At 35.5% G+C, this 18624-nt stretch overlaps 2 protein-coding genes across 8 annotated transcripts in view; one reads left to right on the forward strand and one right to left on the reverse strand.

Annotated features, from left to right (window-relative positions):
* Nucleotides 1-2633, reverse strand: part of LOC135785858 (phospholipid-transporting ATPase IH-like) — an 81050-nt gene extending 78417 nt beyond the window's left edge. For all 6 annotated transcript variants that reach the window (XM_065295452.2, XM_065295451.2, XM_065295453.2 and 3 more), the window contains exon 1: nt 2459-2633. In XM_065295452.2, coding sequence (XP_065151524.1) covers nt 2459-2497 — 39 coding nt within the window. In that variant the 5' untranslated portion in view covers nt 2498-2633. The remainder of the gene's footprint in view (nt 1-2458) is intronic.
* A 1625-nt stretch (nt 2634-4258) lies between these two features.
* The window catches only part of LOC135785857 (gamma-tubulin complex component 3 homolog), a 31322-nt gene continuing 16956 nt past the window's right edge, over nt 4259-18624 (forward strand). The window contains exons 1-8 of one of the 2 annotated variants that reach the window (XM_065295449.2): nt 4259-4493; nt 5888-5995; nt 6449-6516; nt 6652-6735; nt 7723-7934; nt 11059-11231; nt 11803-11915; nt 17863-17988. In XM_065295449.2, the coding sequence (XP_065151521.1) occupies nt 4418-4493; nt 5888-5995; nt 6449-6516; nt 6652-6735; nt 7723-7934; nt 11059-11231; nt 11803-11915; nt 17863-17988 (960 nt within the window). In that variant the 5' untranslated portion in view covers nt 4259-4417. The remainder of the gene's footprint in view (nt 4494-5887; nt 5996-6448; nt 6517-6651; nt 6736-7722; nt 7935-11058; nt 11232-11802; nt 11916-17862; nt 17989-18624) is intronic. The other variant, XM_065295450.2, reaches the window with a different exon arrangement.

The raw sequence follows: 18624 nt of genomic DNA on the forward strand, positions 1-18624 counted from the left end.
AAAAACAAAGCTTTTGATTCCAAGCGAAACTGACTTCTGTAACTTTACTAAAATGATAAAACTTTACTTCATGATAAATGCATTTCGGTGTCTAGAAGGAATGACTTGCATTTGATCGCTTTGCATGACAAATAGTGTGTTGACCTTAAGCCTCACGAATGCAAAGTTGAGCGACATTTTCAAATCAACCTTGCATTGTGCAGGGCTCAACACATGGGATTCTTGATGTACTTTTTCTTTAAAGTTTATTTACCCTGCCAACATTTCATTTGTCTCATAAGGTAACATATTTTATTGGTAAATATGTTTATATGTAGGAAGAACTAGACACTAGACACATTTGAAGTGGATCAAAAAGGTTGAAAATTGCGCATTGTTGTCCTAAGACTTTTGATCTACTTCGAAGTTGACTAGTATTGTTATAATAGTTAAGCTAGAGATGATTAGTTCTATAAACCTAATATTTTTGAGACACACAGAACTGGACTTATATGACAGGTAACCATCAACCGGTCTGAAAACACTCTGTGTCACCTTAATAATAATGATCCCTCCTCACGTGATATGGATTACAGTAAAACTGTGGTAAGCAAACATAACTCACACACAGACAGGTGACATGAGATAATATTATTGCTCTCATCATGTTTATCTCATATTCCTCTTCATCTTTTCATCAAGTATTCTACCGACTGTCTAGACGTAGCGAGAGATTTTGCTCATCTGTTTGCGTGTCTGCTTGGTTATGGCGACAGACAGCACAATAACAGATTCATTTGGCCTTCGGTGATGGGGGACAGAATTCACAGGCTTTTCATACCAACCCGGTGACAATTTTAAAAATCAAAATGTAGTAGTTTACACTGAAAAAAATATTCATTCAATTTACTCAAATTTTTTAAGGTAAGTGGTTGCAATCAATTTATTTAAGCTACATTTAAACAAAGTTTTTTGTTTTGTTTTTCTAATATTTTTGTTGTTTAAATGTCGCTTAAATAAATTGATGTCGACCACTTAAACAAAATTGAGTAAATTGAATTATTTTTTTTCAGTTTAGCTTTATAGTGATAACATAGACAATGTATACTGCAATATTAAGTATCAGACAAAACTATTTAAACAGTAAATCCGATTGCAAATCCTGTATTCCTTCAAATATTCCAATTCAGAACTTGTTCTTACACATAAACTCTACATAAGGTTCAAAGCACACATAACATCCAATGTTTGACTGCAAAACCATTAGCTCTATATTGTTTATAGATTTGTACAGTAGTATAACAGCCAAATTATTCATCCATCCATGATCCTGAATATTCTTTCCAGTCTCAGGGAAGGGCATGAACCTATCCCACTGCCGAATTATATATTATTTAAGTATAAAAAACTCCCTTGTATTTGACAACTTATTTTAAATAAATTTATTGGTATACTTGTATTCCTTTAAGTTCTAACCCTAACTCATGGATTCAATTACTGAGCAAATCTCTTTTTCTTAACAGCCAACTTTGATTTTAGTACATTTGCTTTAGTATGTACTCATGCCAAAGTGGTTTAAAAGGAGATTTGTGAAGTAATGACATTAATTTATCGACCGCGCGCATAATAAACGTCTGGATTACGTAATAAAGCAACGTACCGTCACAATTCCAAACAATGCGCTTCATTGTTTCTGATGGAATGTGACGAGATTTTACGTAAGTCATTGTTACTCACACACACAATACTCTTGGGAAAAATAACCCCGTCTTTTTGGCGGATTGATTGCTATCTGTATTACCATAATTATAGGCTGCTACACATACTGGCATAATGGTAAAACTGTGGTTAATGACAATAGTTATTCATGTTTCCTGTTGTTTCACTACAATTCCATAGTTAAACTATTGTTACATTAATACAATTGTGATTAATTTTATTAAAGGTAATTCTGGCTTTTGTTGAAAAGCAATAACAGCATTTCTGCACGAAATTTCGCATCGGTTTAAATCACCCACACCTGTCCGCGCATGCGTAATACGACCTTATATTTATTGAGGCCAGTTTTGACATTTCATCTGTCATAAGATATATCTGTGATTCTCGACCGTGAGCCAGTTGTGTCACTATCATTAATCATTCAAATATTATATTAGTCTCTCTCGATCACTTTCATCGCTGTAATCAAACCAAAGTGAATATCAGTAATAACTTTGAATTTATCAAAACGCGACAAGTTACTGTAAATGCCGGTCACTGTGCTATTTCCACAGCTCGTGCTTTTACGGAGGCGCAACGCGATGCGCCAACGTCTTGTGAATGGATAAATCATTTATATACAACGAGGTGCAGAGCAGACATCTCCATCCTGCGCAAAAACCAGCAACGAATAAACAATTAAGCCTGCAACCCTGCCAAATGAAGAAAACCAGACCAACAAGTTGCCGAGAACGACCGCCACAGTAGCGCTGCTACTCACGTATCTGGTGATGAGGCTCCGAATGGTGCTGAAATCCATTCTGCTTCAGGTGCGCTGTCTTCTGTTTCTCCTCTGATCTTGAAGAAATTGTGATGTAAAACGCTAGCTGATCATTCTGCCAACTCTCTGATCCATGACTGTCGTCTGTCTGTCTGTTTCTTTCAGGCTTGACAACTGACTGTCCTACACGATGATTGCATTTAATGATCCCCTATTGAAAAGAAATAGCCTACTATATAAAGTCCAATCGCTGTCATAATGTCACGTTTCGGTGTTACCTATACACAGTGTGATGGTTGGGAAAAAAAAGGGTTTGCTCTAATATATAAGGGACCGGACACTTGTCATGCGTCCCATCGGGCTGTACTACGGTGTACTGGCGTACTCACTCTCCTGCTCGGTGTAGTAACTGTCCGTCTGCTTGCGCCGGTGACATCACAAGCGCATGCGCACTTTGAAGTGTTACACCCACCCGCTCACGGTGCATTTTTTTAGCCTCCCTTCTGTTTACTCCCAGTCCATTTACTGCCAATCAGCCACAAGCAACACTGGTATGGCTGATGACATGGTCGACCACTTAACCAAGACAAATGGAAGCATTTGTCATATTCTTCGTGGATATGATTTTTCCACTTGTTTTTCTTTTGTTCCTTGCTGTTTTGTATTGTAGTATTGTTTTGTAGTTCAAGGCATAATTTAAAAGGGAACATTAAATGTACATTATATCATGTGGAAAAACCTGGTAATTCCAGTAATTATATATAATAAACAAATAAAAATAAGGAAAATTGAAAGGCAAATATGTTTAATATTGTTAAATTACAAAAAGAGTAAATAAATACTTCAGTTTTATTGGTCAAATTCATTGTTTTTTTCATTTGTTCTTATGGAAGTTTTGTACTACCTGGCACCAGGACATTAACTGTTTGCTCACCAGCCAAAGTGGCTAGTTGTTTCAGCATTTTCACTGGCCACAATTTTGTTGGTAAAATACATTTTATATGATTAAACTTGACGTTGGCATCATAAAATGACTTTAATTAGAGTAAATTTACTTGATTTAGCTAAATTAGATTTTAAACCCTTTCAAATGCAGATTGACCCAAATTAAGACTAAATTTATATTGGCTGGTATATACCAGGAATATCAGTATAGATAGATCATATAATATATTTATGTGCATGAAAAACGTGCTAGTAAGGTATAAATAGATTAACTTCTAATAAATATATTTAAAAGTGATGCAGGGGTGTAGAGGATTAACTGAAAAGATAACAGAAAACCCCTAGAAAAACACATTTTAAATATCTTCAATCACTTCCATGCAATTGTTTTATATTTTCCAAAGTGTGCGTGTATAAGCTCAGACTGCGTCCCATGCATTCACAACAAATCCAAAAGCTACTGTACGACGTTGCGTTGGTTGCTTGGAGTGCTCATGGGAGTTGTAGTTTCCCAGTTTCGCATTGCGCATTGTTTATCATTTCGCATAACTTTTAAGAAAACTACAAAAAAGTTATATTCAACCTGCCAATGTGGCTAGTGGGATTGGCCGCATTTGGCGGGTGTTAATGTCTAGCGCTGCCTGAGTCTATTCATGCATTTAAAACAATATCAAAGCCGGAATTTTCTCGCTTTAGGTGTTAGTTATGTACGCTATTTTTGTAATTAATAAAGTCAAATAAATAGACGTATATTTTCATTGTATACACTATTATTATCAACGACTACAGATAGGAACGTTTTCCGAAGACACGGTTTCCAGTCGGGTGTGTTTTCGCTGCGTGCCGCTGCTGTGTTTCCCGTTCACTGTCCGACTGTGGCGGCTTTTCGGCGGGTTCCGTTAAAATGGCGCTTCGGTTGCCAGGAGCTAAAACCCATCGGAGAAAAAGCGACAGCGGATAATAGTGCACCACCGACACCGCTTTTGATCGCACGGGAGGAGATATTAGTACACCATGGCTGCGCTCGATCAGAAATCACCCAACGTGCTTCTGCAGAGTCTGTGCTGTAAGATAACGGGCAAGAGTGAAGGTAATGAGAAACATCACATCTTATTTAGTTCACTGATCACTGTCAGACAGCTGGTGAAACGTGATTGTGTTGTTTAATGATGTGCTGGGCTGTAATATTTTGGTTTGTTTCCTTGTAAATGGTCATTGAAATATGATGCTTTGCAATGAAGAGTCAGTATCCACTGATGAGATGGTGTAGACTGGAAGAGGATCGCTAAAATTATATGTCACCGGGCCCTTGGTTCAACCGGGCCTTATAATGTTTCATTCAAACCAATGCTCTTTTAGAAAAACATTGGGTATTAAAGGCTGGTGTTGTTATTAGTTATCCCCCCTCCATCGTTTATCAGGTTGTCTGACGTATGAGGCTTAGGAAAAGTCAGTGACCACAGAATAACCTCTCAGAGTGTCCACTAGAAAACAAATGTCAGATAAGGGCATTAAGCTTTTTGTTATATCTGTGCAATAATTCACCTGACTGTAGAGAAGGCAGGCATGAAGGAATATGATCCTCACTTTTAGTTCCTAGAAACATTAATGCATTCATTATATAATCAGATACCATTTGGTTCTTGCTGTAGATCTGTTATTGACTAAATGATTGATGGCTAGGTACCAAAATGCCCATAATGCTTATAATGCTTCGACTATAAGGTTACCATTCAAAAGTTTGGACATGCTTGACAGGTTTCTCTCTGTCTTAAAAACATTTGATCTATAGTAGGAGTGGGTGATATATGATAAAACTCATATGATAAAAGGTATTTTTAGGTCTCTAGCCGGTATATTGGTAATTTATTAGTATATTGCCATATGAGAAAAAAACGTTTTGGAATCATATTGTAGGAAACCTTATCTAAATTTGTGCCAAATATGTCCTTATATAACTAGAAAAAGGAGGGATTGGTCATAGACATGATTTCTTTTCCCATTTTTTCCTTAAAACGTGCCACTGTGTGGATGGGTGGACTCATCTTGTTATGTATATTCTGTATATTGTCACTGTCGGATTGAAACCTGTGTCTTAAAAACTTTTAAAACGCTACTTTTTTATGAAATGGAACAAACACTGTATTTATTAAATAGTTCAACACATAAACACATATGCAGAATATAAGTGATGCTTTTACAAAGATGCAAAGGTAGAATTCATGAATATGCAATGGTATCAACGGTAGCATATATTTGTCCAGTACTGTTTATAAAGCATCTCATGAAGTTGGTTAAGTGATTAAGTGTCTTTTATTTAGATAACAATTATATTAAAAAAGTTGATATTAACAGTGGGTCTATGTTTGTTTTAAATATGTTGACTTAATTTGAACTGCACTTATCTCTGATTTTTTATGAAATGATTCTTGTGCATGCTTGTTTGTGAATCTATTGTTGTGAACATTCTGCCATTGTTCTTAGCTGACGTGGCCCATCAGTTCCAGTACGCCGTGCGAGTCATTGGGAGTAATTACGCACCCACCATTGAACGGGATGAGTTTCTAGTGTCTGAGAAAATAAAAAAAGAATGTGAGTAATGTGAATCCCGTGTGTTATTCAAGAGCAAATGCACATTCAGAGGGCCTTTATCTAACATTCTGTGCATTAAGCACTTTGAAACATCTAATGTATTGACTGTCAATAACAGCGGATGAAGGTTTTGGTTAACATTAGTTAATGCAATAAAATAGAGATCACTATTTTAACACCACTGATTAATATTAAATAATGTTGTTTTTAACATTTGTTAATGTTTACAAGTTCAAGTTAAAATACATGAATTAACAATGAACAAGTTCATTCATAATTAAACATGAATCAATAAATCCTGTAAAATAGTAATATTGTTGTTGTTGTTGTTAATTTGTGGTATCTTTAACTAAGTCAACAAATTAAATCAATGTTAAAGTATAGTAAAATTCCTGAATGATTTATTATAGTGTTGTTCAAATATGTTTATGTTTATTTTCTTATTTGTTTTAGTGTTGAAACAGCGAAGAGAGCCAGACGCTGCTCTTTTCTCTGAGTTGCACAGAAAGCTTCAAACTCAGGTCAGTGTTCGGCTGATCATACCAGTTAACTACTAAATATCTGTGTTAACTACTGAAGAATACATAACAACTAGTTTAGATGGTATGTAAAGCATGATGCATTTATGTTGATGTATTTATGTTTGTGATAAACAGGGCGTGTTGAAAAATAGATGGTCCATCTTGTATCTCCTGCTCAGCCTCTGTGAGGACCCAGTAAAGCCGTCCAGCCGAGTGCCCGTATGGAATTTTCTTCAGCCTTTTCCAGCTAAAAAAAATTCCAGTGATATAATAAAAAAATTCAACTGATTATTTACTTCAGCATTGGATTTAAAGGAAAAGTTCACCCAAAAATGAATAAATCTGTCATAATTTCTCACAATTTGAGTTTATTTATTCTGTTGAGCACAGAAGAAGCACAGTTGGTGACATCCATTTTATTTGTTTTTGTCCTATACTATGGAAGTCAATTGGTACCATCAACTGTGTGTTTATCAATATTTATCAAAACATCTTTGGTGTTGACCAGAACAAAAAACTCATACAGGTTAAGAACAACAAGAGGGGTGAGAAATGATGACAAATTTTTAATTTTTGGGTGAATTATCCTATAATACATGTGGTCATTGCCTTAGCAATTATAATTTCTCAAATCATTTTTTAATTTCGAGCAAAAACTAATGTTTAGCACCCTGCTTTAATTTAATTTAATATTAGTATTTAATTTTTAAATATGTATATAAATATTACATTAAATTAATGACATCAATGATTTAAATTAATAGGATATTTTACTCAATAATAAAAATCTGACATTATTTACTCTTTTGTTGTTACAAACCTGTATAAATTTCTTTGTTCTGATAAACACAAAAGAAAAAAACATGAGGAATGTTTGTAACTAAACCGATCAGAAGCACCATTGACTTCCATAGTATTCTTTACTCCTCCTAAGGCTTCTGATCAGTTTGGTTACAAACATTCCTCAATATATCTTATTTCTTTGTTCATCAGTACAAAGAAATGTATACAGGTTTGTAACAACATGAGGGTGAGAAAATAATGTCAGACTTTTCATTTTTGGGTAATTAAACATGGCTTCAAGTTATCCAGTAATTTTAAATTAAACAAAAAAAGAAGTTTGTTTGTTTGAATAACGTTACCAACTTAATAGACGACTGCTTTGCAGAATATGCCTAGAGGTCAAATCCTCATTTCTCCCTACAGGCAGGTAGTTATGGAGCTCTATTCGCTCAGGCTTTGCCGCGCGATGTCCACTCCACACCGTTCTACTACGCCCGTCCTCAGAGCCTCCCACTTAGTTACCCTGAGCGCTCTGCAGCAGCACATAACTCCAGTATGGCCACCAGCGGGATCAGCAGTATGGGAGTGTTCTCCATCAACGGGCCAGGCCCGACACCTCCATCTCTGCTTACCGGGTGAGTGACAGTAATATAAACAACTGGTTGATTTTATATTTGGGTTTAAGATATTACAGTGTTTACCCTTTGTAAGTATAACTCTGGGGTCCCACGGGTCATGGAATTTCTGGAATATCATGGAATTTCAAAAAGTCTATTCCAGACATTGAAAGTTAGGGATTTTTACCATGTCATGAAACATCAGGGATTTTGTTTATCGCTTTAAATTGTAGTTAAGTTTGTTAAGTTGTGACATAAGGAATGCCAATTCCGGGTCCAAGCTTTTAGTGATTTCAAGTTAACTACAATCTAAACAGCCATTTATTGGCATTGTTTGTTCATGTCATGCATTTTAAGCAAATTTCTTATAACTACATTATCAGGCTCACGGCTTCTCACAAAATTGGTCATGAAAATTCAGCTTTTTAGTCAGTGAAAGTCAGGGAATTTGACATTTGGCTTAGAGTGGGTACCTTAATAACATCTCCATCACATTTAAAGATCAATGTCTATTTATAGGTAAAATTTAGTTAGAATACTGTCCAAAACTGTTTCCCAAATAAGTTGACACTTTATTGTCTCGATTTTTACACGATTATTAGACACAATTTTTGCAGATTGGATCCTAAAACAACATATAAATGAAGACGTATATTTCAAATAAAGGGATAGTTCACCCAAAAATCAGTCCCTCAAGAAAAACGCGATTATGCGATAGCATGATTCAATGTAGGGCCCTATAATTTCCGCGATCACAGACATTGCGGAATTGGCAAATTAACACGGAATCTAGTGTTAACGCAGAATTTTGCGGAATTTTACATATTTTGAATAAAATTCTGTTTTTGTGTGGGAGACGAACGTATGTCTGGGGGAAATGCAGACAGGGGGAAGTAAATCTGGGCGACCAACCCCCTCCTGTCGTTTCAGACCCCCTCCAAAACACTAAAACCATGGCGAAGCGGCTCTCCAAGACTCTGCTTTCGTCAGCGAAAAAATGTAGAAATTTGACGCTAAGCACTTAGTTCCGAGCAGTTCCCACATGACTTTTTGTGACCGGAGAACTTATTTTGTAAGTTCACTGTGAGCGCAAAGATACATGCAAAAACTCATATCTTAGCAGAAAGTTGAAAATATGCATTTACTTTACACATGCAGCCATGTCCCCTGTTGTCATGGGAATATTAGGAAGTGACGTAATTACGCTATGTGAGCATCAATGAAAGCTGCAAACAGTTTTTGCAAGTTCATGCCGCTTTTGCAAGTTCCCGCAATTTTGGCAAGCTCCTGCAATTTCATTGCATAAAATTGCATAAATATCCCACAGATTCCATCGCATTTTAGAAAACGTGCCGCAAGATCAAGGATTTTTGCCCGCAACAATCACAAAAAAACTTGAAAATTAAAATTCTGTCATCATTTACTAAAGACCTGTATTAATTTCTGTGTTCTGCTAAACACAAAGAAAGATATTTTGAGCAACTATCCCTATGAAAGCACCAAAGGATTTAAGCCATATTTATTTAGGGACTATAATATAATATAGATATATTAAATATAGATTTGCGCATGGCCTCTATTGATTTGTTAACCAGCTAAAACCACCCAGATCAAGCTCCACTCACAGTTTCTTTAGATATATATAAATAAAGTTTTCTTAGTAATTTTCTTTATTTAGATGAAACATAGTCAACTATGAACATTTTTAGTTTATCCTTAAAATATGTTAAAAAAAAATACTTGTTAAGCTTGCTTTGAGAGTCTTGCTTTCAGTTTTATTCATGTATTTTTTTTATATGTGTTTTGTGATATTACTGTTTTTCTGGCATATTTAATTGGCCTCCTGCATTACCCATCTATTATTAATGCCATATCTAGCACCTGCAGCACTTAAGATGTTTTAAATATGGCCATGTAGTCAAAGCCGTGAATTAATTGATTGCTGGATCCATTTCACAGTAAATCTGTTGAACAAACAGCCTCATTAAAGTGTCTCGACCTCAATGTCATTATTTGCTTATAAAACTCACCATTACAAGGTCATTAGTGATCTCCCACAGGCATTGATAATGGCTATCAAGCTTTCGTCTGAATAACATAGCAGGTAAAGTGGTAATGTACAGTAAAAGAGGATTTTCTCAAACTTCTTAACCTACAACAGACCTTCATGCAGTTTTGCTGATGTAAGCAAAGGTATCATAAATTTGAAGAGTTTGGTTCCAAAAGCAATAAATCCATTTTGACTAATTTGGGTAAAAACGTGTTTTCTAAACCAAGAAAGTGACAAGATGAAAACCACTATTTTCTGTTACAAACTTTCACATACCATCTTTAGGTTATAATAACATAAAAAAAATTCAAATTCATAATTTGATTTTCAAAGATTTATTATAAAAACTGATTATATTTTCCTGATAAATTCTATAGATCTATTGAATCAATATATAAATGTTCATTCATCTTTGCCATGTTATATTCATTTAGTTGACTAGTGATATACACTGATAAAAAATAAACATTAATGGGATTAATCAAAACACTTACTTTGTCATATTAAGATCACTGTCATTGCTGCTGTTATACTTTGGACGTTGTTGAACCTTTTTGACAGCGATCAGCTGTAAAATGTTTTAGTCCTACTCGATTTTCGTTGGCTTCGAGTAAAATATTGGAATTTTTTATAAGATCCCCTGGTGTCAAGGTGTTAGCATGACAGAAGCTTGATGCTGTCGGGAGAAAAAGCAACAGCCGGTATTTTCCGTCTCCCGCGTGTTTGTTGATCACGAAGTACAAAGTAGATGAGGAAAACTAGGATTTCGTGTGTATTAAATGTGCTGCCATTGTTGTTTAAAATGCGTGGAATGGTGTGCTGTGATTGGCTGAGTGGATTTGTTGCATTCTGCAGAGAAGGAGGAGTGGCGTTTATCACGTTTTGGGGGAAAAAGGGAGAAAAGATGACAGAATAACAGGGCGGATATTGGATTTTGTGTAAAATTAAGAATTTCCTTTTTAATACTGACGTGATACAATACTGATTTTGGCGGTAACTCATAAAAAAAAGGCATTTAGCACGTTTTGGAACCAAACTTTTCATTTATAGGAAATTTAATAACTTTCTGTATGTGTGTTTTTTTTTTTTTAGACCTGGTTCACAGGTAGTCGGCGAGTCCATAAGAGGGTCTCGTCTGGCCTGGACTCTCCCAGTCTCAAGTTCGCCTTCTGGGACAGCTGGTGCCCCTCGCCCACCTAGCGGGCCCTCTGCCTGCCCCGCTCCCAAACCCCCACAAAAGCCAAGGAGGGATGGAGACGGCAGCGGTGAGTTTACGAGTATAGCTCATACAAAACTAAAACCCTAAAAACTTGATAACGTTGGTAGCCGAGTTTCAATGAAGCTGGGAAAGAATGATGTTTGGATTTTATTTCTAATTTTGGGTCATGTTCTAAGGCTGTTCAAAACTGGGTTGTTTATAACTTATTATCTACCTAAAAATATTGTGCTCGTGGGCCTTTCACGTATTTGTACAATAAGTGACTAAATGTGTGCTGAGAGATCTTTAGATTTTACTGTACAAAATACATTTATCGTAAGTAAATGACATGGGTTTTGCGTAGTACAAAAAAGGAAACCTACTCCTTGTACTTCATGTTTTACAATAAATTTTAGGATGGCGTTTTTTAAATAACATTTTTGTTCTTTTGCGCTTGTAAAGATCGTCTCGCCCCGATGAGAATGAAGCTTTAATACACATCTCAGAGGCCTGAAAAGGGATTTCGAAGCAGTTGGCCGCACAGCACCTTTCCCTTTACTCTTGCGACATATATACGAGTTTGACCTTTACAGCGCTTTCATTAAAATGTTCACTTTATTTTCTCTTTCTCTGGGCAGCAGAGATCGGAGAAGCTGCTCTGGTACGGGACCTTCTTTATGTTTTCCAAGGGATTGATGGAAAGTTCATCAAGATGTCCAGCCAGGAGAATAGCTACAAAATTGATCCAAAGGTGAAGATTTAGAACCTCTTTATTGGCTTTTCATTCTTTCTTTTTTAGTTAAAGGTGCAATGTGGGACATTTAAAAGGATCTCTTGACAAAATTGCAATATAATATACATAACTCAGTGTTTCCGCTATATACATTCAACCGTGGCGGCCCGCCACTCATAAAACATCCCCGCCACGCCTGCGGTTGTGGATAGAAGGGATACAGCAAACGAAATCTCGTTGGATGAGCACTGTTTTATCCTAATCCTTTAACCAAACCCAACTCTAAACACAAAATTTCACACGATTGTAGGATGTATTTGTATCTAATTTAGCCAGAACCGCTGTTTCATCCTAATAATCCTACCTCCAAATCTAATCCGTAACTTTTCGGCATTTGCTGTATCCCTTCTAGACAAAACCCACAGCGGGAGCTCGCAAAAAAGCTACTGCGAGACTGGCTGTCTTGAAATAAATTCCTTTCTGGATTTGCGTTGTTCACTCATTTATAAATAAATCTCCTAAAATATCATAATTTCCTCCATGGGTTTAGTTTCATGCACAAATAGATTTAAATCAACAGAGGATTATTAAGCTACGTTTCTGTTTTGAGAAATAAAAATAAAATAAATAAGCCTATACGAAATATGTTGCACTTAAATAATTATTAAATTGACAAAACGAATAAAAAAGTATTTGAGTTTCTGTTCTTTTTTTGTGACGCGCTCTAAAACCAAACCAGCAGAAAGCACGTCATGTTTTTAATTATTATAAATAAGCACAAGGTTTTCTCCTTATTGTGAGTTTACACAAATAAAAATACATCATTTGAAGTTGCGAATGTTGTTTTACTTTTATCTTTATGACTATAAATTTAGGGTAATTTAAGCTGCAAGGTCATCACGCATATGATGTTCACCGGCGCATATCTACACCAACACAGCGCAGGGCTGCGAGAAAAGACATTATTAAACTTTTGATTTAACATATTACGAGTTTTTTGGACATTTATTTGGAATCACTGTACTCAGCCATTAGTTATTTATGAAGGCGCAGCGCGCTGCTAACCGCTCAGCTGTCAGTCAATCGTCTGTGCTTTAGATCGACACTCACCAAGTTTCACATTAAATAAGATATTTGTCCAAAAACAAAAGGCTAAATACTGAATACTACTTATATGCGACTGCAAGAGATTAATAGTCGAATCTGTTTGTAAGGAAACTTACATTATTCCCGTGGAAGAGAAGAACGTTGGTAATAGAAACTTGAGGCAGACGGTGAGACTTTTTATCTGTTTTCAGACGAAACAGCAGGGTCGGGGTACCCGCGGGTGAACCGCATAATATTTGATCTAACGGGTGTAATAGGCTATTTGCGTGTCATTTGTGTTGTAGATGCAGGTCGGGACTCAATAGACAAGATTAAATGCGGGTCTAACATCCAAGACCAAAATTCGACTCGTTTTTAAATGACTCGTGCTTAATTGTGTTTAAGATCTGTCTGAAGACCGTTAAAGGTTTATATTTAACTGCGCGATTTGCGGTGTGACCGGCTCGGGGTCACAGTCTTTATGTCAAATGGTACGGGTGTGAAATAAAATTGCTGCTGATGTCGGATAACTGGTCGGTTGTTCTGTCAATCACAGCGGTGCGGATTATCAAACAGGACTGCATGACTTTGTAACAGCTCTGTACGCTAAACACGAGGACGAACTTGCAATGCACACTACATTAAAACTACAATGAAATATCCGAACTACGTACGTAGCTGTGTAACGTTTTTTTAAGAAAATACAGTTTAGATCAAACATAGAAAAGCAATATGCTATAAATATAAGGAAAAGTAAATGACAGCGTGAAAATTATAAAAAAAATACATGTTAGTTTACTGTAGCCTATATTCTACATTAATTTTTTTTTTACATTTATAATCATCATGGGCGCCCCCTGCCGCCACAGCTGAAAAAAATCCTAGAGGAAACACTGTAACTATATTATCAGTGGTTTATAAAGACCATACAAAATGAACTGTAATGATTTATTACCTTAGAATAAGCTATTTTTATCTACATACACTACAGTTTCCCTTTACATGTTTCTACATTAGCCCTAAATGGAAAAACGGTTCTATAGTGCGAGTTTTGTCACTAGGTTTTTTTTTAGAAGATGGCATGTTTGTCCTGTGGGGGCTACCGTAGCTTCTGTATGCGTTTCAAAAGGGAGGGGTGAGCTGTGGACCGAGCCGTTGGTTAGACGTAAAAAAGATGGACGACACCCGTTCGCTCTCTTCCATTGGTGAAAAGTGAAGCCGCCAGTGTCCCGATACGGCGCTGACATCTTGGGTCTTGAGTCTTCGCAGTAGCGATTTTGGGACCAGTCCTGCGCAGTAGTGAGCAGGAAGTAAAGCCGCGAAATCAAGGCCCCGTCTCGCAGAATGTGCATATCACAGCTGTCAATCAAGACATGACACCACTGTTTTATAGCATTAGATAACTAACTAAAAAACAAACTTATTTTAAAAACAAACACTTGAATTTACATCAGCATGATAAAAACTACAGTAAATGACAGAAACCAGCTTCGGAAAGAAGATAATTAAAGTGTAATTAAATTGTTAAGTTGGTCTCAAGTCCCATTGAATAACATGGGGGAGGCGGGGTTTATGACCTATACTGGGACCAGTCACTGGGGGGGGGGGCGATCGAGATGTTTTGGCTTCACTTTTCAGGGCTTGTGCAGCACGCTTGGTGCATACAAGCACACATGCCTGTCATATCTACTTAGAGATTTGTCAAATTTGCTTGTTCTTTTATAGCAGGTCTTAAAAACAAACTGACTTTTTTCACAAGTCTCGTAAAGTTTATTTTGATCATAATGAATAGCAAATCAAAACACTCAATCATTAATGACTTGTAATGCATTTTTTATATAAGGTTTTATACGTTTCTTACCGTTTTACATTCTGCAACATTTTTTTACTTTCCCAGTTCAGCGCATTCAATCCAAATGTTAGAATGAAGTCCCACTGAGATACTTTGACGTTATTAAGAACAGAATATTCTTGTACAGCATTTCTCATAATAGTGCTTGTAATGTGTAATAACGGTGAGTTCTCATTAAACAAGAACATGTTAAGTAAGGGCCACCTGTAGTCACTTCAGAAAGTGCATTATGAAAAACGTAAAAGCATTGATTTTACCATCAGCTGCTTCTGTCTGGCTACAACTCACAAAGCCCACACGAATCCATTTGATCTTCACGGCTCTCAGGCCTTTATTTTCCAATTCCCGGAAGACGTTGACCGTGAATCAGAGATCATCGATCAGGTGTCCTTTTTTAAGTGACACTGTTCAAGTGCTGGATCCATTTGTTTGGAAAAGGACGATGTGCCTCTTATAAAGGTACAAAGATATTTAGAGAGGCCTGACATTATCATTTAGTTTCTAGGTTATCCATTAAAGGGATAGTTCACCCAAAAATGAAAATTCTGTCATCATTTACTCACTCTCATGTTGTTACAAACCTCAAATATTTTGGAAAGCTAAAAACAATGGTTTTTTTTATTAAACCAGAATAAATAAAGTACAAAAATTATGTTCTTTACAACTGAATCCTTTCATCAATCTGATGCCGGTAAGACCCAAAAAGGACTGGTCTTAAAGGGATAGTTCACACAAAATTGAAATTCTGTCTTTATTTGCGCTCACGTTGTTGCAAACCTGTATAAATTTCTAAAAAAAAAAGTAAAATATAATTTTTTCTACTATCAAATTAAATGGGCTCATGATCGGTTTGGTTACAAAAAATTCTCAAAATATCTTCCTTCATTTCATCAGAATAATGTTTTTGGTCTTTATTATGAATATGTGTCAGTATTAGGTAGGGTTGGGCGGTATATTGAGTTTTAATAATACGTCTGTATTTTTTCCCTAGTGGGATACAGCATTAGGCAATTTTGTTTTTCAATAAAGATAATTTTGACATCTCACCATTTAGATATATATCTATGATCCGAGGTGGTGCGAAAAAGTGGATGCGGGGACTAATTTGCATATTTATATCTGTGCGATTGAGTAGAGGTGAGTAGAGACTAATTAACATATTTAAAGAATTTGGTTCCAAAACGCAATAAATCAATTTGGGTAAAATCCATAAAAAAAATCCATAATTTGATTTTCAAATATTTATTATAAAAACGGATAATTTTTTTCCGCAAAAAATGCAATAAATGTATTGAATCAATATATAAATGTGCATTTATCTTTGCCATGTTATATTAATTTAGTTGGTATCCACTGATTAAAAAAAAAAAACATTAATGGCATTAATCAAAACATTTACTTTGTCATATTAAGAACACTGTCATTGCTGCTGTCATCCTTGGGACGTCATCGCTGAACTTTATTGACAGCGATCAGTTGTAAATGAATAAAATAATGGAAAGTTTTTCATAAGATCCACTGGGGTCAATGTGTTAGCATGACAGAAGCTTGATGCTGTCGGGAGAACAAGCAACAGCCGGCATTTTTTCCCTTGCCCAAGTGGCTCTCACGTAAATTATTTGATTTTGATGGCTTACGTTTCTTCCCCGCCACAGAAACCACCACAGGTTTGTCAATTACAAAAAAAATTATTTTATTTTTGTTTGTTTGTGGATCACGAAGTACAAAGTAGATGAGGAAAACTAGGATTCTGTGTGTATTCAAAGCGCCACCATTGTTTACAATGCGAGGAATGTTGCGCTGTGATTTGTTGGGTGGATTTATTGCATTGGATTTTGCATAAAATTAAGAATTTACTTTTTAATACTGACCAGATACAATACTGATTTTGGTGGTAACTATTTTTTTAAATGTCGTTTATCACGTTTTGGAACCAAACTTTTCATTTAAAGATCCGAGAATACTAAATGAGGCATGGGTGTAGAGTTACTTTGAAGCTGTTTTAAAGCATTAAAAAAATCACTGTGATAGGCAAAACTTTTATATATGCTATTATGATGTTCAAAATGCATTTTGAATTATACAATTCTTGACTACAGGGTAATATTAAGGGAGCTATCTATAAAATAGTATGAATTAACATTTAAAAGGTAGATCAAAACTTAAGTCTCTCAATTCCACCAATACGTCTGCCAATCAACGATTTTTATGACATCATTCTGCACTTCAGCTTCACATCAGATTCCAGTTCATGATGTAAACGAAATACTATTGTCTATTATAAAAAATGAAGGAACCACCCAGTATGTACAACCCAGTAACTTCCTGTTTAAGTGGAACATACAACAACACATTGAACAAAGCTGCGTATTCCAAAACACTTAACTTATCCAGAAACTCTACAGATAATTGTTCTATTATTGTATTTATTAATATCATATTTTTCATTACTGAAAAACAGAAATCGGGCGAGCACAGGATTTGCAGAGCATGGGATGTGAAGTAGCTGTCTGTCTCTTTTTTTTATGTGTTCGAAAGAAATGTGAAAGAACTGGTTGTCTGTTTCGTAACGGTTTGCTTTAAAGGAATCTGTGTGACCTTTACAAGTGAACATTTCATTAAACAGCTTCAATAGGCATTTGTTCAACACTGTAAAAGAGTTTTAGTGTTAAAAAGGATTGATGTAGCCCATGAAGAGCCAAAATGTGAAATCCAGGCTCATTGTAATTTTATTATGCAATTTGAAGTATCAACATTTGATTTTAATCATTGATTTCAATCTTTTACATGACCTTACCCAAGGTTATATTTTTAAAGAATGTTCTTTACATTACGGAGGATAATATTATGTAACAGTAAATCACACAAACAATACTGAAGCTGGGTTGGGTCACAAATAAGTAACGCTTTCAGGATGATCTGGTTTTAACTAAATATTTGCCCTTCGCATCAGTCAGTATCAATAGCTTTTACATGTTCTATATGTAGTTAATAAGCAAATTGTTTATTGCTCTGTTTTTTTTATAGGTGCCGCTTTGTAAGTCTCTGAGAGATACTAGCAGCAGACTGTCTGAACTCGGCTGGCTTCACAATAAAATCAGAAAATACACAGATTCACACAGCCTGGACCGAGCGTTTGGCCTGGTTGGACAGGTGGGGGCTTGTACTGTATCTGTAAACAATTCACATGCAATCTTAAGCTCTAAATATAGGATGTGTTTTTACGTATACTTTAACTGGCCGAACGCACAGCTTTGCAAAGTATAGTTTATTTGACTCGTTGGTGTAACAGCGCTCAAAATTTACTTTTTAGCAGGTAGCACTGGCGCTCCTAAATTTAAAAGTTAGGAGCACCAGCAAAAAATTTAGGAGCATACATTGAAAATTATAGGAGCACAACAACTTCATCATTCTGAATTTTAAAAGTTTGAATCAAACCTGATCTTTAAATATTTGCCACACACTTGACTTGTGCTTGGCCGATTTCTATGCTTAAAATATGCTTAAAACATGTAGATTCATGGGGCCCTATAAATATCATTTATTTTTAATTATTTATTTTAAATTCAGTTTTTTATTTTTAAATCCCATTTTTTCTGTATAAATTTTTCTGGATTCTTTTCATTTTCTTTAATCAAATAGCATGTTTAATAAACTATTCATAACATGTAATAATTTATCTTTTCTAAAATAATCAAATAAAAAAAAAACGAATCAATTTTCATCAAAAATTGTATTTTTTGTGCTGCATATTTTTTTTTTTTTTTTGAGTTTGAATGTATTACTTAA

The sequence above is a fragment of the Paramisgurnus dabryanus genome, chromosome 4 (genome assembly GCF_030506205.2).
Source record: "Paramisgurnus dabryanus chromosome 4, PD_genome_1.1, whole genome shotgun sequence".
NCBI classification, from domain to species: Eukaryota; Metazoa; Chordata; class Actinopteri; order Cypriniformes; family Cobitidae; genus Paramisgurnus; species Paramisgurnus dabryanus.